This window comes from Jaculus jaculus, chromosome 1 (genome assembly GCF_020740685.1).
Source record: "Jaculus jaculus isolate mJacJac1 chromosome 1, mJacJac1.mat.Y.cur, whole genome shotgun sequence".
Taxonomy (NCBI): domain Eukaryota; kingdom Metazoa; phylum Chordata; class Mammalia; order Rodentia; family Dipodidae; genus Jaculus; species Jaculus jaculus.
The window spans coordinates 163,731,864-163,754,341 of NC_059102.1; the positions used below are offsets into that span (position 1 = coordinate 163,731,864).

A 22,478-nucleotide genomic window follows, 5' to 3' on the forward strand; every position below is an offset into this window, starting at 1 on the left:
CTAATACTGTTTGTTTGATGAAGTTGGGAGCCCCCATGTTAGGTGCATGTATGTTTAAGATTGTAATGTCCTTCTGTTGGAGTGTGCCTTTAATCAATATAAAGTTACCTTCCTTATGTTTCTTAACTAATACTGGACTGAAGTCTACCTTGTCAGATATTAGGATAGCAACCCCTGCTTGTTTTCTAGGCCCATTTGCTTGAAAGAGAGTTTTCCAACCTATCACCCTAAGATAGTGTCCATCCTTTGTTGAAAGATGAGTTTCCTGGAGGCAACAAATTGAAGGATCCTGCTGGTTAACCCAGTCTGCAAACCTATGTCTTTTGGTTGGGGCATTGAGGCCTTTGATATTAAGAGTTATTATTGGGCTGGAGAGATGGCTTAGCGATTCAGTGCTTGCCTGTGAAGCCTAAGGACCCCGGTTCGAGGCTCGGTTCCCCAGGTCCCACGTTAGCCAGATGCACAAGGGGGCGCACACGTCTGGAGTTCATTTGCAGAGGCTGGAAGCCCTGGCGCGCCCATTCTCTCTCTCTCTCTCCCTCTATCTGTCTTTCTCTCTGTCTCTGTCGCTCTCAAATAAATAAATAAAAAATTAAAAATATATATTTAAAAAAAATTTATTATTGAGAGATGTGTATTTATTTTTGCCATTTTTCTTATTTTTTAGTTCTTCCAATTTTACCTTTGCTTTTTTGTATTAACTGGCATTTGAGTATGGTTTGTTTTTTCCAGGTTTCTTATATGTGTGTTTTTCTTTCTCTTCAGCATGGAAGATCCATTCAAGTATTTTCTGTAGAGCTAGTTTTGTCTTCAAATATTCCTTTAGTCTGCTTTTTATCATGGAATGCCCTTATTTCTCCATTTATTTGAATGTATAGCTTTGTAGGATAAAGTAACCTTAGTTGAGCAATTGTTATCTTTCAGAACTTGGAATACATCATTCCAAGCCTTTCTGACTTTTAGAGTTTGTGTTGAGTAATCTACTGTGATCTTGGTGGGCTTGCCTTTGTATGTGACTTGAGTTTTCTGTCTAACTGCTTTCAATATCTTTTCTTTGGTTTGTACATTTGGTAGTTTAATTATAACATGACAAAGAGAGGTTCTTTCCAGGTTTTGTCTGGTTGGTGTTCTAAAGGATTCCTGTATCTGCATTGGCATCTCTTTCCCAATTTGGGGAAAGTTTTCTTCCATGATTTTGTTGAAAATACCTACTATGCCTTTGGAGTGAAATTCTCCTTCTACTCTATCATGAATTCTTATGTTTGATCTTTTCATAGTGTCCCAAATATCTTGAAATTCCCATTCATACTTTCCTATTAGTTTATCTTTCTCTTTGTTGGATTATATAAGATCTGCCACCTGGTATTCTACTTTAGGTATTCTGTCCTCTCCTTCATCCATTCTACTGGTGAGATTTTCTGTAGTTTTTATTTCATTGACTGTATTCTTCATTGGTAGTAATTCTAGCTTGTTTTTCTTTATTATTTCTATTTCCTTATTTATATCTTATACTGACCTCCTCATTTCATTAAATTGGTTTCCTGTGTCTTCTTTGATTCCTTCTTTTATTCCTTTTGAAATATTTCTCAGATATTTCCTCTAAATCAGCCTCACTGGAAGTCATTCCTGATACATTAATACTTTTGGTGGATTTATATTGTCTTGATTTTTTTTGTTTCTTTTGTTATAATGTACATATTTTTGCATCTTGGATTAATTTAATGTTTGGATTTTCTAATTACCTGCAGTCTTATTAGATGTATCAATCAGTCTGATGTTATATATCTTCAGGGTAGGAGCTTAAGTTGATAGGTGTGGCTTTCAAGACTCTCAGAGTATCTACAAAAGTGACCCTGGGTGTTGGGTTTGCCTGCTATCAGAATATTCAAGTAGGCTGAGTGGAACAAAATGCAGGCAGATTCTAAAATTTAACTAAACAATGTACACACTCAATGAAAAACAGCACAGAGTATTTATGCAAAAGTAGGTACTATGACAACCAGATCCTCAAACAAAGTCACAGTCTCTTAGGATGTGTGTTGCTCCACACCCGTAATCCTGTCAAGTAGGAGGTTCAGACTTCTGGTCTGTTGCAGGTTCCAAGTCAGGTTTTGGCCAAGTGAGACCCTTCTGTAACAAACAACAGAAGAGGAAACAAAGACACTATAAATCAGGAAGCACCAAATGACAAGCCCAAAATATAGCTTATTTAAGAATGGCAAATCTGACTATCCATCAGAATCAACATATAATTTATTCTGACATGGAAGGTGCAATTAGTACTTCTGATTCAAGCTTATATACCAGGATTATTTGGCAGATACTGACATGGTGTAATCCCAGTTACCTTTTGGGGTGGTTTTGGTCTCAATAATGCTGTGCTTCTGCTTGGATCCCTCTTTGCTGTGCTATGGGCTCAGGTAGTCTGGATGGGTCACTGGATTGCTGCTCTGATAACCTGTCCTGGGTGCTGTGTAGATGAACTCCCTTCCCCAGGTCTCTGGTGCTTGCTGGAGCTTAGGCTGGTGGTGGGGGAGGGAAGGCTGTGGATGGTGGCTGATGTTTTCCCACTGGCCCTCACAATTGTTTTCCTTATGAGCTGCTCCTCTGTTCTTCCTTGCCATCCTCCCTTCACATTTCCTGTGTTTGCAAGGAGCTCTGGTGTGAGTGGAGAATCCCCTCATTTGGCTTTTCCTGCAGCTCAGGCTGAGCCTTATGGCTGGGGCCATGCAGACCTGATTCTGCCACTGCTGGAGCCACTCTGCCTGCTTCTGTTGGCTCTAGACGCTCTGAATATCTCCTACTTCTCTGCTGCAGTTGATAATTTCTTATACACCTCACTTTTTAGTAGAAGAGTGTATTTTGCTTTTATTTATTTATTTATTTTTGGCTTTTTTTCTCCCCTAGTCTGCTTTGGAATGGTTTCCTATGCTGTCATCTTAAGCAGAAGTTGATTTTTTTAAGCCATATATTTATTTAATAATTATGACTAAAAAGGCAGTGCATTTTTCTACCATACTGAGGATCAAATCCAGGGCCTTGCTCATGTTAAGCAAACACTCTATCACTCTATACATTTCTTCTTCTCTTACAGAAATGTGTTAGTTTAAACCAGGTGTGGTAGCACACACCTTTAATCCCAGCACTCAGGAGGCAGAGGTGGACGATAGCCTGAGACTACATAGTGACTTTCAGGTCAATCTGGGCTAGAGGGAGACCCTACCTTGAAAAATCAACCAATCAACCAACCAACCAACCAAACAAACAAACAAAAAAACAGAAATGTGTTAGTTTCATCCAGGAAGTCAAACTTTTAGTAAATCATTGCCATAGTAGTCCCTATTATTATATCTGTAGGGTTTGTGGTCATGCCTCCTCTCTTGTTCTCCATATTGATAATGGCTTTTGTATTAGTTAAGTTCTCCTTGCAGGGTAAAAATGCCTCACAAAAATCAGTTTAAGTGAGGAAGACTTTATTTCAACTTATAGCTCCAGGTCACAGTCTATCATGGTGGGGAAGGCACAGTGGCTGCAGCTTGAAGCAGACTGAAGCAGGTCCACTGTGAGGAAGTAGAGAGTGGTGAATGTTGGTGCTCAGCCAGCTCCCTCCTTCTTGTACTGTCCAGGACCCCAGCCTATAGAATGATGCCACCCTTAGTTAAGGTGGATCTTCTTACCTCCCTTAACTTAGTCAAGATAATCCTTCATAGAGGAGCATACAGGCTAACAAGCTATATAATCTTCACAAGTGATTCTAGGTCCTGCCAAATTGACAAATCAAGATAGACCATCTGTCTCCCTTCCTCTCCCTCTCCTACTCCCTCACCTATGTAGCTAGATGTTTATAATTTTATTAATCATTCCAAAGAACCAACTATAGGTTCAATTGATTTTCTTTATTGTTTTTCTATTTCTCGGATTTCTTCTATTTTTAATTCACATTTCTCTTTCTAGTTTCTTAAGATATTAGCTGAGACATTTAATTTGAGATGTTCCTTTTTTCTAATGTAGACACCTTAATGCTATGAATTTTCCTCTAAACATTGCTTTAGCTTCATCCTACAATTTGTGTGTGTATGTGTGTGTGTGTATGTGTGTAGTGTTTTTGAGACAGAGTCTCACCATGTAGTCCAGGCTTACTTTTTTTATTTTATTTTACAGAGAGACACACACAGAATTGGCACACCAGGGCCTCAGCCACTGTATTCAAACTCCAGATGCTTGTGCAATCTAGTGGGCGTGTATAACTTTGTGCTTGACTCATCTTTGTGTGTGTGTGGCTCACATGGGAACTGGAGAGTTGAACATGGTCCTTAGGCAAGTGCCTTAAATTTGGGTTGAATTTTATTTCTTTTTCTTAAAATATTTTTATTTATTTGCTTGACACACAGAAAGAAAGAGAAAGGGAGAGAATATGGGCACTCTAGGGTCTCCTGCCACTGGAACGCTATATGCATGTGCCACTTTGAGCATCTGGCTTTATGTGGGTACTGAAGAATCAAACCAGGGCCATCAGGCTTTCTGATTAAATGCCTTTAGTTGCTGAGCCATCTCTCCAGCCCTCTTTTTTCTTTCATTTTTTAAATGTGTGTGTGTGTGTGTGTGTGTGTGTGTGTATGTGTGTGCGCATGTACGTGTGCACATGTAGAGGCCAAAGTACAATCTCAGGTGTCATTCCTTAGATACTGTTTATTGTTTTTATTTTTAATTACTTATTTTTTTAAGACAGCTCACCAATTATACTAGACTGGCTGGCCAGTGAGCCCCAGAGATCCACTTGTCTCTGACATTATTGGGAGTATAAAATAGGACTGCCACATCCAAAATTTCTATGTGGGTTCTGGGGATTGAACACAGGTCCTCATCCTTACAAGACAATTACTTTCCCCACTGAGCTATCCCTCCCAATCCCCTTTCTCTCTTGCCAAGGTTTGACTTTAGCAGGCTGGTCTGCAACTCACTGTGTAGGCCAGTAAGCCAGGCTGGCCTTGAACTCTCAGCAATCCAAGTGCTAGGATTCCAGGCATGAGCCACCACACCCAGCTTGAATGGTGTTACTCAATAAGCACTAAGGCTTTTGTGTGGAGACAGGATGGGTGCCAGGGACCAGTTCAGGAACCAGGTATGCTGGTGGCGTAGACCTAGGCAACCTCAGAGTGAAGGGGAAGAAGATGGGTTTGGGAGCTAAGGAGATAAAACGGACTGACCCAGTGAGCACTGCCTGTGACAGAGGTGTGCCCTCTGTACTGAAGAGGCCCAGTGCAGCTCCTGCTGTCCCTACCCCAGTGGGCTTCAGTCTCTGGATGAAGGCCCCAAGTGGTCCTGGATGGTGACAGTGTTGCCCTCCCCATCCTGTGAAGATGACTGACTAATGAACAACGTCATTGGTCCAGCGTTTGGGTTCTGTGCTTAGCCTCCTTGTCACCACAGGGCTTCCTCCTCCACTAATGGGCAAGCCACAGGTGATTAACAGTGTCCATTTCTCAGGGTGGGCACAGCCTCTGTATGGCAGGTGTCTGGGCCAGGGCATCCGGGGCTGGATCTCAGATGCCACATGCCAATTCCATTGGGTGCTCAGGGCAGTGCCCAACCTGCACTCCTGTGCATGGCAGCTGTTAGCAGTCTCTAGGTTTTGAACGTCTGGCCTGTGCTGAAATCACCTGGCCCCATACCCACCCTGGATGGTGGGCTCTGTATGTGGTTGGGACGAGCTTGGAACCCTGATCTCCAGCCAGAGTAGTTGAGTGAAGGTGTGGAAATGGAAAGGACCCATCTCGTTCATGAGGTGGAGCAAGGGCAGCTGGTTCTGACATAGGTTCCCCAAGGGCCAGGATGGAGAACGTGACCAGGGAGAAGAGAACAGCAGTGAGCAGAGCTCTGCCTCCAGCCGTGCTACCGGCCATGCTGCCCCGCCCCGCCTGGCCAGGCCCTCGAGGCTGCCCGTGCATTTCCTTCCTCCGTGGGAGAAGCAGTACCTCCTTCCCCAGGGGGTCCTGACGTAAAAGAAGAACCTCTAGAGCCAGGTGCTTTCCATAAGGACTATCTCTCGCTGGTGGCTTCTGGCTGTGGCTGGTCTGGAATAATCCAAAGAGACAGCAGTGACAGATGACACCCAGAGTGGGTCCGTCCATGACCATCCCGCCAAGAGGAAGCCCAGCTTCACCCCGGGGTAGCCACGCATGGGTCACTCACCTTCTCGCCAGGTCCTGGATAGTGTCAGGGAGTGGAAGTCCTTGGGTCTCTGGGAGGACGAGCAGGAGAAGCAGACTGGAGGCGATAGGGAGAGCACCATAGGTGAGCGGTGGCAGCAGGGGCAGGGCCTGGCAGGCAGTTCTGAGCAGGGGGCCCATCATAGCCCCCAGACGGCCTACTGACTGCAGGAAGCCATCAGCTGTCATCCTGTGGGGTAGTGGAGAGGAGAGGCCCACAGTCAGTCATACTTCTCAAACTCTAAGATGGTCTGCTTGGGATCAGGGACACAGAAGAGGCACAGCTGGGCTGAGCACTCATCTCCTCAAGCTTCCAAAAGCACACAACTTCCTCCACGCGGCCCACCTTGATTTCCCTCTGTGGCCCTTCAAGGCAAACTCCCTAGGGCCACGGGCCTCACTATTTCCACTAAGCCACCAAGCTCCCCGCTCTGGGTTCCCACATGATAGGGGACAAAACCAACAAACGGTCAAAAAGTATGGATGATAGAATGGAGAATGGGCAAACGAGTGAGTACTGGGAATTCAGACAGGAGGCTGGGCTCTGGAAGCTGGGGCCCGGGTGACCATCTGCTATGAGGCCTTCCAGTCAAGCCTGAGTTTGCTCAGCTGTTAACTGTGAGGTTGGTTTATTCTGCACCACTGGCCCTCGCTGTGATCTGGGGGACCCTAGGTTTCTGGGGAGCTGAGTCCAGGCTCTTGGGGCAGGAAGGGGACTGTGGGAAGTGAATGAGGTCCCCTACCTGAGTGCCACCAGAGCATCACTTGGACTCCTTTTCAGGAGTCTCTTCAAGATTTCACCCAAACGGACTGGAGAGATGGCTCACAGCTAAGGCTAATAACAACCTACAACCCTTGTTCGATCCCTAGTACCCACGTAAAGCCACATGTACAAAGTGGTCCATGGTCTGCAGTATGTTTGCAGTGGCTACAGGCACTGGCCTGCCAATTCTCTCTCTTTCTCTTCTTCCCTCCTTCCCTCCCTCCCTCCTTCCCTCTCAGGCATGGTGGTGCCTTTAATCCTAGCACGTGGGAGGCTATGGGAGGAGGATTGCGGTGAGTTCAAGACCAGCCTGAATCTAATTCCAGGTCAGCCTGGGCTAGAGCGAGACCCTACCTTGAAAAACCAACCAACCAACCAAACAAACAAACAAAACCAGATTTTGCCCAAACACCATGCCTGGCTTTTTCCGAAGCCTGAAAAGCCCTTGCACTTGGGAGGTGGAGGCAAGAGGATTGCTTCAAGTCCAAGGACAGTCGAAATGACACAGGGAGACCTTGTCTCAAAACACCAAACCAGACTGAAGCAGAAAGAACCCCAAACTTGCATGCCTTTGGGGTTTCCAGAGATCCTACCAGCTTTCTTCCCTGGCTCTTTGAGGTTGCCCCTCCCTGCCCCCACGCTCCGCCCAAGACTGGCCGCACCGCCCACCTCAGTGGAGTGGGGAAGAGCTCCGTCCGGTACATGCTGAAGCAGGTCAGGCTGACCCCAAAGCAGCCCTTCCCCATCACGGCCAGCGCCACGCGCAGGGTCTGAAGGTCTGTGCAAAAGAAAGGGGGAAAGGGATGTCAACAGGAGAGGCACCTGGGTGGCACAGAGGGGCCACATTCTCCCTCTGTGCTCAGCAGGGTTGGTGCAGTGCCAGGCTGCCCAGTAGCAGGTGGGGACATAGCATGGGATGAAATGGTCTGGCACTGGGCTGGGGTGGGGCCAGAGCTGAAACACAGCTTAGCTGGTGGGGGGCAAGTCTGGAGTCCCCCCTCGGACTTCCCCTTCCTGCCATGCAGGGGAGGGTATGCTGTGCCATGCGCTGCAGGGCCCTCGGGCGCCCAAGTGACCACAACTTGCTCATCGCCCTTTGTCACCTCTGTGGAGATGGGTGGCTGAGGCTCGGTCATAAGCCTGGCCTTGGCTCCCTCATGTTTGCCTAGCAGGCATAAGGCCCTGGCTTCCGGTCCCAGCACAAGTGTGTGCATGTGCACGTGTGTACACACACACATATACACACACAACTTCTTATAAACAAACTGTCAAGTGTGGCTCCCACTTGGCAAAGGCTTTTAACTTTCTCAGAGCTCTGTTCACTGCTTATAGTTTGGGGTCCAACTTTGCCCAGCTGGGGGCAAAGTTCACTCTCTACCTCTCTCAGCCGTTCCTGAATGCCAGCTGGGGGCATACTGGCGTCTTCCTCCTCTACTTCCAGTGTAGGGCATGTGTCTCTACCCCGACCTCGGTCTCCAGCTGAGCAGTGGAAGGAGACGGGAGGTTTCAGGGCACTACAGGCCCATTCGGAAAGAGAGAAGTAGGACCGGGCCCTTGGAGCTCTCCGGCCCCTGTGCAGGCTTGTGGTCCCGGCACTCAAGAGGTGGAGGAAGGAGGATCAGGACATCCTCAGCTACATGCAAGTTTGATGACAGTCTGGGCCACACAAAACCCTGTCATAAAACCATCAAAAGCAAAAGCATGGGGCTGGAGAGATGGCTCACTGGTTAAGACACTTGCCTGTAAAGCCTAACGACCAGAGTTCAATTCTGTAGCACCCACATAGAGCCAGATGCGCATGGTGGTGCATGCACCTGAAGTTCATCTGCAGTGATCAGAAGTCCTGGTGTGCCCGTATTCATCCACATACACATCCTCTCTCTCTCTCTCTCTCTGCTTACAGATAAATAAATGCATGTTTTTTAAAAACCAAAAACAAGCCAGGTGTGGTGGCACATGCCTTTAATCCCAGCATTTGGGAGGTAGAGGTAGGAAGACCGCCGTGAGTTCAAGGTCACCCTTGAACTACATAGTTAATTCCAGGTCAGCCTGGACCAGAGAGACCCTACTTCAAAAAACAAAAACAAAAACAAAAAAACCCTACCAAAAAACCTCACCAAAACCCTAAACACATTCAAGGACCGCACACTTGAGCTCATGAATGCACATTCTCAGCTCCCCTGCCTCAGTTTGGAGGTGCAACCTTCCAGCCCTGCAGGTCCAAGCCCTGGCTCAGTCACTAGCTGAGTGACCGTGTCAGCGCTGCACCTCAGTTGCCTCCTCAGACAAATAGTCAGGGAGGGGCCTGCCTGGGGAGACGGGATTCCCTAGCTGGGGGGGGGGGGGTGAGGCAAGTGTGACGGGTGGCTGCAGGGGAGGGGAAGGACAGCATGGAGGATGCAGTGGGGTGAGCTGGCAGGGCATCCAGGGGGGTCTCCCCACTCACCTTGTGGAACCAGTACATTGGCTAGGATGCAGAGCCCAGCTAGGGCTTGAGAGCCCGCCAGGGTCACTCGGCGGCCCAGGAACCTGAGTAAGAGGATGGTGGTGGCCCGGCCTAGGAAGTCTACGGCTCCGAAGAGGGTCTGCAGGAGGAAGATGTCCCCGCCCAGGCTCTGCAGGTCCAGGACCAGGCCGTAGTAGGACAGCATCAGGGAGAAGCTGTGGAGGGAGCCAGGGCCAACGCTCAGCTAGTGAGGACCTGGACCCCAGTCCACAGTGTCACCTCACACAGGCTGCCCAGAGGTCACTACCGACTGCCCATCAGAACTGGGCACAGCCAGCACCCCAGCAGCCTATTTAAGAAGCATAGGATGTCTCTGAGGAAGGGTATCCCAGGGAAGGACAGGGCTGATGACTTCATTTGTTCCCTACATGGGCTGTGGGATGGGCGTCCCTTCTCAGCTTCTCTGGTCACTGTGTGGCCTCTTGGGGTTAACACGCTGGCCACTCAGGTGTTTTTTCTTTCATTTTAAAATATTTTATTTATTTAGTTTCAAGGAGAGAGAGAAAGAAAAAGAGATAGAGAACGGTCTCACCAGGGCTTCTAGTCACTGCAAACAAACTCCAGATGCATGTGCTCCTTTGTGCTTTATGTGGGCACTGGAGAATCTCCCCAGGTTGTGAGCCTTGTAGGCAAGACCTTAACTGCTGAGCCACCTCTCCAGCCACCCTCAGGTGCTTCTATGGGTCAGACTGAACATCCCTTTAGCACTCCTTGACCTGCTTTCTGGGCACCTCTCTGAATATCTTGGAAGCCTCAAAGGACAGACTGGAATGTCAATAGGATGAGTTCTCATGGGGGACACTAGGCTCCTACCACCAAACAGAAAGCTTTAATGTCCCCAAACTGGTCACCCCAGTAGTGCTGCTCCTCAGCTGAGGACAGTATACCAAGACACTTTCACCCAGACGTGCCATGAGGTGCCTGAACTCCTTGATGCCCATGTCCCTTCCCTTCTCCTGAGTCTGCTCCCAGGGGTGGGGTGGTGGCACCCTCACTTCCACGGTAGCTGACTTTAAAAAAAAATTATTTAAGGGACAGAGGAGTGTCCAGCACCAAAACATCTCACACCCTCCAAGGCTCAGGGTCCATTGCAAAAGAGGTTGCAGAAAGGATGTAAGAGCCAAAGGAAGGGTACCACTCCTTACATACAACTGTCCGGGCAAAAATTGGCCTTGATATCCAAGACCTCGCAGTGCTTAGCAATACTTACACAAGACCCTCATAATAGGAGAAAAAGATGATGACATCAAATTAAAAGAGAGACTAATGGAGAGAGGGAGGGGATATGATGGAGAGCAGAATTGTGAAGGGGAAAGGGGGAAGAGGAGGGAAATACCCTGGTTTGTTGTAAGTATAGAAGTTGTCAATAAAAAATATATATATATATTAAGGGCTGGAGAGATGGCTTAGCGGCTAAGCGCTTGACTGTGAAGCCTAAGGACCCTGGTTCAAGGCTCAATTCCCCAGGACCCACATTAGCCAGATGCACAAGGGGGCGCACGCGTCTGGAGTTCGTTTGCTGTGGATAGAGGCCCTGGTGCGCCTATTCTCTCTCTCTCTGTCTCTTTCTCTGTCTGTCACTTTCAAGTAAATAAATAAAAATAAACAAATTAAAATATATATATATATATATTTAAAAAGTTTTATTTATTAGAGAGAGAGGGAGGGGGCAGAGAGAGAGAGAAAATGGCTTACATGGGTTCTGGGGAATCGAACCTGGGTTCAGCCCTAGCTGTCTTTCGTATAGCATCTGAACTGTCAATTTAGAGATGGAATTTGGGTTTACCAGTGGTTTCAAGGAGAGATGACTACAGGCCACTTTTAAAATCTGCTTAACTTAACCCAGGGCTTCACCTAGTAGACTGGGGGCAGTCTGGGGACTCCTGTGGAGGAGCTCGGAGCACGCACAACGTTCATGGAGGGAGCGAGCGCGCTGGCAGAGCTTGGGAGTAGCTTGGCTGACACCCAGGCGGGCCAGGACACAGGAGGACCTGGAGCCTTGGGTGTCTTCTTGGCTTCAAGCCTCTGATTTAAATAACAAAGGATGCTCCGTGGCCTGGGAGAGCCAGGAAATCCTGAAGGGCTTCTGAGGAGGTGAGGGGGACTCTAGATGTTGGTTTTCTTCTACTTTATGGGGGGGGGAGGGTAGCTAAAAATACAAGATTTTAAAAGTATTTGATACCCTTCTTTGTTCAGAGATGTAGCAAATATTTGCCGTACAAAACCAGTATGTGGGGGCTGGAGAAATGACTCAGTGGTTAAAGCACTTGTCTGCAAAGCCTAGGGACCAGAGTTCAAGTCCCTAGTACCCACATAAAGCCAGATGTACAAGGTGGCGCATACATCTGGAGTTCATTTGCAGTGGCTAGAGACCCTGACATGCCCTCTATCTGCCTCTCTCTCTTAAATAAATACATAATTAAAAAATAAAAACAACCTGTGTGTGGTTAACTATAGCACAAAATAAACATTTTCCTCATCTTTAGTTTTATTTGAAATCAAGCTCCAATCATACCCGATCTGCATACTTTAGAGGCTCTTTTGGATGTCACTTCAATTAAATTAGTCTAAAGGAGAGTTTTGTTGGTCCTCGGAGCACTTGCTGAGTCTGGGCCTCCTCATGTGGGGCCTGGGGGCGGGGCCGGTGATGTCTGCAAATGAGGAAGCTAGCTGTTCAGCCAGATTTCAAATGCATGCTCTTCATCTTGGCCCAGGCACTCACTCCATCTGGGCTCCACTTTCCCTATCTGTGAAGTGGGGTGTTGTAAGGAGTAAGAGGATGCCCAAGCCAGCGGCCTTCAGGGCCACGCTGTGACGATGAGTCTCCAAGGCTGACAAGCAGTGCTTTCCTCAGACACCATCTATCCCCTGGCTTCAGCCTGACCCTGCTGGGGGGGCCACCATCCAAGCTCTGTTCTTGCAACCAGTCTCCCTCCCTTCTCCCTCTCTCCAGTCAGCTAGGACACCAGTTTCCTGGGTGCCTCTGGGGCCTGAAGGTGCTACATTCCCTGGAAACCACCCACATGCCCCAGCTCTGCCTCTGAGAGGGAACTTCAGGGCAGCATACCTCACCGTCATCATGGTACAGGTCCTTGGGCAGAGCAAGGGCACACAGAACAGGTCCAGCACTGCCGCCTGCTCCCTGGAGGAGCCCGCCTCCTCCCCCATGCTGGACATCAGCACCTCAGAGAAGAACAGTGTACCATGAATGCTGGGATGAGGGAGAGGGAGCCTGGCCTTGGCTGGCTGGGCTGCTTTCCTCCTTCCTTCCTTCCTTTCTTTCTTTCTTTTTTTTTTTTTTTTTGGTTTTTCAATAGGGTCTCACTCTAGCCCAGGCTAATCTGGAATTCACCATGTAGTCTCAAGGTGGCCTTGAGGTGATCCTCCTACTTCTGCCTCCTGAGTGCCAGGATTAAAGGCATGTGCCACCATGCCCGGCTTGACCTTGGCCTCTTGACAAGCCTGGTGTTCCAGGCTTGGTGGGGGCGGGCAGGAAGGTTTCTTTCTGGTCTTGCCCTCTCCCCCAGACCTGGCCCATGGAGCCTGCGCTGCCAACAGCATGCTGCACACTGCTCTTGGAAGGCAACCCCCAAAGCACCAACCTCCTCCTCATGCCTTTTGGTTGGCACAAGAGCAAGACCCTTCTGGCCAAGCTGACTCTTCACTCTTCCCCAGGGACCCCTTCAGTCATCCTGCTGTGTTGGACCCTGCCAGCCCAGTACTCAGCTAAGTCCACCAGCTCCAGCTGATCTCCTCACAGAAGTCTCTTTGCTCCCCTACTCCCAAGAAGCTCTTGCTGTCTGTCCTCTGCGGGACACCATCCAGCTGCCTTCCTGAGATAGCAAGCTTCCAATAACCACCATTCTCCCAGATACATCAAGGATCCCATGAGGGAGGGGAACGAGACATATGAGTTGAGTATGTGGGGAGGGCGGGTGATGATGGTACTATTTTCCTGGCAGTTATGGTGGTGAGGATGGAGGTGATGGTGGGGATAGAGATGATGGAGATGACAGTAGGGATGGAGGTGGTGGTGGGGATGGAGATGACAATGGGAATGGAGGTGATGGAGATGATGGAGGTGATAGAGGTGGTGGAGGGGATGGTAGGGATGGAGATGATGAAAGTGATGGAGATGATGGTAGGGATGGAGATGACAGAGGTGATGGAGGTGACAGTGGGGATGGAGGTTACACTGGGATTGGAGGTGATGGAGATGACAGAGGTGATGGAGGGGATGGAGGTGACAGAGGTGATGGAGGTGGTGGTGGGGATGGAGATGACTGTGGGGATGGAGATGATGGTGGGAATGGAGGTAATGGCAGGGAGGGTGGAGCTGCTGAGGATGGGGATGATGGTGGGGATGGTGAGGGAGATGGTTGAGATGATGGCTGGTGAGGTAATGGTGTTTTGTAGAGACACCAGTGGCGATATTAATGATGGCATGCGTTGTGATGAAGATGAAGCAGACTGTGGTGGTGGTGCTGGGGGAGGTGATGGTTGCAATGCTGCTGTTGAAAATGTTGAGAATGGTGTTGCTGTGATTGGTGGTGCCAATGGTGGTGCTGGTGGTGTTGACACTGGCAGTTTGTGGAGATGCTGAGGTGATGATGCTGGCAGAGCTGATGGAGGTGTGGGCACTGGAGTGTGGACGACACTAGACAGCATGTCCGCACGCATCCTTTCCTGGGTCACAAGCAGCAGCCTCTCACCTCTAGTGTCAGTGTCTTCTTAGCTTCCTTGCAGCCATTTATCCTGGCCACCTTGTGGAGTTCCTGAAGTGCTCTGGCTGGCTGGCCTGTGGCAATCAGCCACCGGGCAGATTCTGGCAGCCACCTGTTGAGGAGACATGTGCTTGGCTGAGACTTTGCAGTCCCAGTGTACCCCAGGTCAGACGAAAGGGGATGGTGAGTGACAGGGTCTCCAGTTCAACAGGACAAAGGGAAGGTAGGTATTTCTCTTCTGTGCTGTGCTGTTTAGTCCAGGCTGGGAGGTGCAGAATAAAGCCCAGCCCCCCTTTTTTTATGCATAGGCCACCCCCACCTGGCCTCCTGATGCACATCACTGTTCTGCCCAAGCCGTAGGTCTGGACTATGTACAGGACACCTGGGCAGGGTGTCTCTCAAGGTGGCTGCCATTCCAGTGATTCTAGGGTTTCTGTGAAAGAAAGGCCGCACAGTGCTGGGTTTGGCTACGTGTGCACGTGTGTGGACACAAGCATGTAGAGGCTAGAGGACAATCTCGGACGCCATCCTGGCCCGGAGCTCACCCATTAAACTAGACCAGCTGGCCAGCAAGCCCCGGGGATCACGGGTCTCCGCCTCCCCAGTGCTGGGATGACTGGTGTGACCACCTTGCCTATCATTTTCACAAGGGTACCATAATCAACCTCAGGTCCTTGTGCTTACAACATTAACAATTCACTGACTGCGAGATGTCTCCAGCTTCCTTTCTTTTCTTTGGGCACATTTTAACCACCCTCAGGCAGAAGAGAGAGACTGTAAACCCAGCCTGTTTCACGACATCCAACTGTAGGGCTGGAGGGCTGAGAGAAGCTCTGGTGAAAGACTTAAGTTTGGCCCTGCACACCAGTGCGGGTCCTACTTGAGGCAGTTTGCCATGGTGTCTGAAAGAGTCAGCCTGAGGACTGGAGAGATGGCTCAGAAGTTAAGGCACTTGTCTGCAAAGCCTAATTACCCAGGTTTGATTCTCCAGTACTCACACAAATCCAGATGTTCTAAGTGATGCATGCATCTGGAGCTCTTTTACAGTGGCTGGAGGCTCTGGCGTGTCCATTCTCTCTTTCTCTCTCTCTCTGTCTGTCTCTCCTTCTCTCTTTCTCTCTGTATGCAAATAAATAAATACATACATAAACAAAATATTGAAAAAGTAGGAATCAGCAGGGTCTAATGCCGAAGAGGTGGTGGAAAGAATGTAAGAGCCAAAGGAAGGGCAGGACTCCTTACAACATGCTCCTTCCACACACAGAATGGCCTGGATATCCATGACCTCACAGTGCCTGACACTACCTACACAAGACCATCATAACAGGAGGAAAAGATCATGACATCAAAAGTAAAAGAGAGGGATGGAGAGATGGCTTAGCGGTTAAGTGCTTGCCTGTGAAGCCTAAGGACCCTGGTTCGAGGCTCGATTCCCCAGGACCCACGTTAGCCAGATGCACAAGGGGGTGCACGCATCTGGAGTTCGTTTGCAGTGGCTGGAGGCCCTGGTGCGCCCATTCTCTCTCTCTCTATCTGCCTCTTTCTCTCTCTGTGTCTGTCACTTTCAAATGAATAAATAAAAATTTGAAAAAATTTTAAAAAAGTAAAAGAGAGACTGATTGAGATGGGGAGGGGGTATGATGGAGAATGGAGTTTCAAAGGGGAAAGTGGAGGGAGGGAGGGTATTACCATGGGGTATTTTTTATAATCATGGAAGTTCTTAACAAAAATTTGGAAGAAAAAAAATAAGAGTCAGTCTGACAAACTTAGTGGCACAGACCTGTAATCCCATGAGACCAGAACAGGAGGAATATAAATTCAAGGCCTGCTTAGGCTATGTAGTGAGTTCAAACCCAGCCTGGGCAACCCTGTGTCAAAATCAAAAGTGTAGGGCTGCAGAGATGGTTTAGTAGTTAAGGCCCTTGCCTGCAAAGCCAAAAGACCTAGGTTCAGTTCCCTAGGACCCACGTAAGCCAGATGCACAAGGTGGCACATGCATCTGGAGTTTGTTTGCAGTGGCTGGAGGCCTTTGTATGCCCATTCTCTCTCTCTCTCTTTCTTTCTCCTCTCTCTGCCAGATGAATAATAAATAAATAAATAAATAAATAAAAATATTTTTAAAAAGTACAACGAAGCCTGGGAATATAGCTCAGTGGTAGAGCATTTGCCCAGCATGCATCGGGCCTTGGGCACAAACCCCAGTATCACAAGGATAACCTGTCCAGGCTCAAATCTTGCCTGTGGTACTCACCAACTGGGTGGTGCACCAGCAAGTGACTTAACCTCTTTGTGCCTCAGTACCTCACCTGAAAATAGTAGCAATAACATCTTATCAGCAGATGTATTGTTTCCAGGCATGGTGGCACACTCCAAGGCTGGGGAGGGTGGAAGGAGGATCGCTATGAGTTCGAGGTCAGCCTGTGGCTGGGGCCACAGAGTGAGTTCTGGGTTCAGCTTGGACTACAGCAAGACTCTGACTCAAAAAAAAAAAAAAAAAAAAAGATGTGTTGTGTGGCAGATTCAGCTCTAGTGTGAAGATCTACACCTGGCACACTCAAGACCCATGTGATATAATGTGTAATTACACCATAGTCTTCATCCTTGCTTATTGATCCTGTTCATAGAACAGACATGCTGGGACAGGGAGAGATGGCTCAGCAGGTAAAGGTGCTTGCCTGCAAAGCCTGCCGGCCTGGCTTCCATTCCTTAGTTCCCATGTACAGCTAGACCTACAAATGGCATATAGGTCCAGAGGCCCTGGCATACCCATACTCACTCTCTCACTCTTTTCTCTATCTCTCTCTCAAATAAATAAAAATGTTTGATAAAAAAGAAACTGTATTGTTGGCTTTTTGTTCATTTTGGTGGCTGGTGTGTCTTTAGTGCTTGAAACCGGGTCTGGCCTGGGCCAGGAGCTCAGGCATATTTGAGGATGAATGAGTGGGTTCTGTAATCCCCCTTTCACCCACAGTCGGCCGAGCGGATGTGGATGTGTGTGGCCACACACGCCTGTAACCTGGGCGCTGGGGAGGCAGAGGCAGAATCCCAGTGGCTTCCTGGCTAGCTAGTCCAGCTGAATAGGGGAGCTCCGGATTCAGTGAGAGACCTTTCTCAAGGAGAATGACACTGAGCGTGACTGAGGAAGATACTTGGTGTCAACCGCGGGCTTCTACTTGTGCATGCACTCCCTCACATGCGTGTGCTCAGTCCCATACATGTACATGAATATATATGAACATGTATAACATGAATATACACATGCACACACACAACGCATGCAAAAATAATCATAAAATGTCTTTAAATATCTCCTGATTTTTAGCTGGGCGTGGTGACGCACGTCTTTAATCCCAGCACTCGGGAGGCAGAGGTAGGAGGATCACCATGAGTTCAAGGCCAGCCTAAGACTACATAGTGAATTCCAGGTCAGCCTGGACTAGAGTGAGGCCTCACATCGAAAAACCAAATATATATATATTGGCTGCTCTTTTTAATGTCCCTACTGGAGCCAAAGCCATGTGGGCCAATGCACGCCTGTCTGAGCTGGACAGGAGCATGGGCTGAAATGCTCACCTGAATGGCAAATGCTATTGTCTTTCTGTGGCTCCCCACAGGACATGACGTGGGATGAAGGTGGTGGGACCCCCTCCCAAATGGGTCTCCCTTGGGAAGAGACTCCCACACTGTACTGACCAGGAAAGCAAGAAGATGGCCAAGAAGGGCACCGACGCAGCCAGCTGGAGGTCTCGCCAGTCCCGCAGGACGAAGGCCAGTCCAGCCAGGACCATCTGGCCCAAGCTGTAGGTACATCCCAGTATTGTCATGGTAACAGTCCTCTTGCAGGTGGTAGTCCACTCCATCACTGCAAGGCCAAAAGTGATGTAAAGCCGTAGGGGCAGGCTGGCCTCTCCCACTCCCCGAGGCCAGAAGCAGGAGAGGGCAGACTCACGCAGCACTGTCTGGGCTAAGATGATGCCGGCGATCCCAAAAGCGCTCAGGAACCGGAGGCCACAGTAGATGAGGAAATGTGGAGCAAAGATGGCACTGGTGCCAGCCATGCCCACCTGGAGACAGCACCAGCACAGCATTGATTTCCGTCCAAACCTGTCAAGGGGGTGAGCATGTGGGCTTGGGGAGTGCCCTGGAGAGCCGGTATATGGCAGGTGCTTATTGCTGCGGGCACAAGGTCAGGTTGACCACAGTAGGCATCTCTGCCTTCCTGGGGCTTCTACAAGCTTCTGGGAGCACCTAGGGGTGCACATGGGTGCTTTATTATTAACACGGAGGTGCCTTGCTCTCAGGGGCAGTGCACGCTGGTGGTCAAATGGTTAAAAGCACAGGCTTTGGTAGCTGGTTGTATCCCAGCACTTGGGAAGCAGAGGTAGGAGAATCGCTGTGAGTTCAAGGCCACCCTGAGACTACATAATGCATACCAGGTCAGCTTGGGCAGAGTGAGACCCTACCTTAAAACAAAAAACAAAAACAAACAAACAAAAAATAAACCCCATAAGCTTTGGTGTCAGACACTTGGATCTGAGCCTAGCTCTGTCCAGCTTGGATGACCCTGGGCAAGTGACCAAGTATTCAAAATGTCATACCTCTCTCTGCATGTATGTGTCTGCTTCTTTCTCTTTCTCAAACAAAATAAATAAAATATTTTTAAAAGTATTAACATGGCTGGTGAGTCTGTCTTGCTGGAGCAAGGGGAGGAAGAGAGGAAGAGATACTCACCGGTGGGAGAGGACGCCCCAGATGAAGGCTCCTGCTAGGATCCCTGCCATGAAGATGGATTGGCCCATGGGTTTCAGGCCCTGGGAGTCACACACCAGATCCCACTGGAAAAGGAATGTTACATGGGCAAGGTTATGTGGGGGAGGGACAGATTGAGGATTCTTTACCAGGAGCTTGGTCAGCCTGCGTCTCCAGATTCTGGGCGGCAGGCTACAGGGGGACAGGGTCTGTGTGCCCCAACTTCTGACAACTTCACTTTTCTAACAGGAATAGTGACAGGAGCCAGCCCACAGGATGGCGAGGTGGCATCCAGAAGGCAACCTGTGGAACAGCGTGTGTCACCTAGAGGTGACAGGAGAGGGTCTGCTGGGCCAGCTTGCTGCCTCGAGGCCTCCTGTCCACCCTGAAACCCCAGCTCCGATCTGCGCCGGGGTCACCATGAGCAGTGAGAAGTCTGGGTTCAAAGGTAAACATTCCCCACCTGGCCAAACATTCCCCGTGTCTGACTGTGCGCTTCCGGTACAGTCTGGCTTTGGAAAAGAACTTTAAGTGACTTTAGCAAGAACTTTCCACCCTCTGTACCTGGTGGGTGTGTCCTGCGCAGGGGTCTGGGGCGGAATCCCGTCAGGTGAGGGTCACAACACACGGGCTTTAGGGGCGTCCTCTTTGCTGTCACCATGCCCTGGCCTTCCCCTGCACCTGGCTACACTTGCTCACTAGTCTTCAGGGCTGAGCCCCCCCAGTGACCCCTCTGCCTCTGGAGATAGCCCTGTGTGCAGTCCCCTTTCCCGCGCTGCCCCAGGGGTCCCAGGGAGAACGTGTGCAGGCAGCTCTGGGGGCCCTTACCGTGGTCACCACTGTGGACGTGAAGGTGCGATTGTCATAGACCCAGCCATCCATGCACGGCTCTGTGCTGGCGTCGCTCCAGTTGGTGGCGGTGGTGTTGGCGTCCAGGAGCTGCCACTGGGGTTGGTGGAAGCGGCGGCACTGGTGTAACTGCTGGTTGGGGCCAGTTGGGATGGAGACGGTCAGGAGGGCCTCGTGGATCAGGTTGGCAGGGACCTCAGAGCTATTGTCCAGGATGTGGGCCCAGCAGCGGTGGTCCGGGATGGCAGCTGAGAAATTTTCCAGCAGCATGTGCAGAGGTATCAGGATGGCAGGGAGGAGCATGGTAATGACCTGCAGGACATGAGAGAGACCCGCGCCGCCAGCCTGAGCCAAGAGGTCCTCGAATGCCATGGACAGAGCTGACCCTGGCAGTCTGGGAAGCAGGTGAAAATGACCGGCCCGCTGCTCAAGTTGAAGTCTAAGTATTCCAAGCTCTTCCGTGTCCTGCTGGGAGCACTTGTCCCCTCACCAGGTGGGTCAGTCCTCAGATGTTCTGGGATGCTTGGAGGAAATGTCTCCTTGTCCTCTTCCCAGGAGTGACCACTGGGATGTCCTGATGCTCTGTGGAGAGGACATCAGAGAATGCACCACTGTGTTGGGCTGCCTGGGTCGATGGAGCCGCCCACCAGGTCAGCACCAAAAGAGCTAAGTCACTTCTGGCGTCACTGGCGCCAAGAGGGAGAAGTCACACCGATTTGCAGGAACTCAGTCTCAATGCAGTTGTGTTACTGAGTTACTGTGATGGAAGTCATCACCTCATGGGGCGATTAAAGTTTAACTTCGGCATGGGCTTGGGGCTTAGTGTGGGCTATTAGTATCACTTGGAGGTCTAGACCCTTTCAAACCTTTCCCACGAGACCGTTCAATCAGGACCCCTGCTGACACAAGTGGTCACCTTTCAGGTCCAGTTTCAAAGTAGGAACCATGGCTGCCACTTCCTGGAACCTCTTAGAAGTGCCCCCTCCCCCCAGTGCCAGAGCAAGTGGGCATGTGTGGAAACACACAAAGTCTTGCCTCTCTGACCACCACCCAAGGCCTATGAGGAGAGGAGAAGGCAGCTGGACTCGAGCTCCTGACATGGTCTTTGCCTCATAGTGACAGCTGACCCTGGCCCACATGGTGACTGTGCTGTGTTAAGTCCTCATTCACTCCTCATAGCAGCCCAGGAGAGAAAAGGCGTTGACTCCCCCAAATAAGCAAACAAGGTTCAAGCCGGGCGTGGAGGCACATGCCTTTAATCCCAGCACTTGGGTGGCAGAAGTAGGAGGATCGCCACGAGTTCGAGGCCACCCTGAGACTACACAGTGAATGTGAATTCCAAGTCAGTCTGGACTAGAGTGAGACCCTACCTCTAGGGGGAAAAAGGAAAAGAAAAGAAAACAAGGTTTAGAGAGGGCAGGCCATTTGCCCAGGTCACAATAACCAAGCTTAAATTTGAACCAGACACCAAAGCCTGAGCTCTCCCCCCATGCCCCTGGGTAGCTGTGGCCTCCATCTTGACCTTCAGTAAATTCTAGTGAAAGGCTGGAATATAGCATTTGGGTCAGGTTTACAGCCAGCCCCACGTCACCTCCCAGGGGTGGAAGAGGGAAGCAACTGAATCAGATCCGGGAGAGAAAGCTCAGCTATGCCAGGCGTGTGGGTGAGGACTGTGCAGCGTCTGGACCCTGAACTTCCCGGATCTTTCCCAGAGGACTTGCGGAGCTCCACCAAGATGGCGTCCAGCCAGGAAGCTGGGGAACCAGGCTCTGCAAACCAAGCTCTTTCCTTACTTTACCACTGTGCAGGAACTCTTTCGGAATTTCAAAATAGCAGATCCGGAGAGATGGGGAGCCAGTCCAAACGGAGGAAGAGAGGCTGGCTGAGCTCAATCACAGTAAAACAGCCCAGAGGCTGGGCCTTAACCAGAGACCTGCGCTTCATTCTATGTGGCACAAAAGCTGTCTGTCCTCATCCAGCTGCCGGGGACTCTGGACTATGGCTCCCTCCACTGAACCCATGCCTTGCTATGTCGGTGTCTGCAAACCTTACCACGTACCATAACTAAAATGCACAGGGCCACACAGCCCAGACGTTCCCATGGATTCTACTGGTTTGGGGCCTGGGTCTCTCTTTGAGAATCTCTGGGCCCCAGAAATACAAGGCGCACGAGAGAGCTTGATTTCCCTTCCTCCCTCCATATGCTTTTAGTGGATTTATCCTTCCCTGCCCTTTGCTTGTCGTGGACACCCCTATGCTTTGCTCACACCAGAAGGTCAAACTTCTCGGATTTGCCAGAAGGCTCCCGGAATCTCCAACTGACTTTCTGCTTCCAGGCCAAGGAATTTTTTAAATTTGTATTTTCTGCCTTGGGGGTGGGGGGTGGGGACTGCTGGGGCAGGGCTCAGTGCAGCTGATCTGCCACCTAGTGGCAACACCTGGGACTGCAGCATTTCCAAGCACCAGGCTTAGCCCCCTGCCTAGGTGCCTAACCCCAAAGGGACTCAGGGGAGGGGAGAGGGACCTTAGGGAGGAACACAGGCAGCCACAGGTAGTAGTTGTTAAGCCCTCCAGGGAGTCTAATAATAATAACATGGGTAAGGCGAGGCCCTGGTTTCTCACCGAATCAAAATTGCCCATGCAGTTGACTTTCTTAGCTAAGTAAACCAAAGGCGGGG

General features: G+C 49.8%; 1 protein-coding gene across 5 annotated transcripts; it reads right to left on the reverse strand.

Annotated features, from left to right (window-relative positions):
• Positions 1 to 1,953: 1,953 nt before the first annotated feature.
• Positions 1,954 to 20,528, reverse strand: Slc22a11 (solute carrier family 22 member 11). Of its 5 annotated transcripts, XR_006635799.1 has the most exons (12): positions 19,780 to 20,528; positions 18,934 to 19,037; positions 18,152 to 18,306; positions 17,896 to 18,064; positions 14,191 to 14,314; positions 12,546 to 12,661; positions 9,419 to 9,633; positions 7,642 to 7,750; positions 6,193 to 6,399; positions 5,976 to 6,074; positions 2,348 to 2,522; positions 1,954 to 2,130 (listed from the first exon to the last, which is right to left on the reverse strand). XR_006635799.1 is itself a non-coding variant. In XM_045144441.1 (11 exons), the coding sequence occupies exons 1-10, from the start codon at positions 20,170 to 20,172 to the stop codon at positions 6,014 to 6,016; spliced, it is 1,653 nt and encodes a 550-aa protein (XP_045000376.1). In that variant the 5' UTR covers positions 20,173 to 20,528; the 3' UTR covers positions 1,954 to 2,130; positions 5,976 to 6,013. The 5 variants fall into 5 exon arrangements, 4 of the variants coding, with proteins under 4 accessions (XP_045000376.1, XP_045000382.1, XP_004656514.1 ...); XM_045144441.1 differs by lacking the exon at positions 2,348 to 2,522; XM_045144447.1 differs by lacking the exons at positions 1,954 to 2,130; positions 2,348 to 2,522 and adding an exon at positions 3,453 to 3,635.
• Positions 20,529 to 22,478: the final 1,950 nt, after the last annotated feature.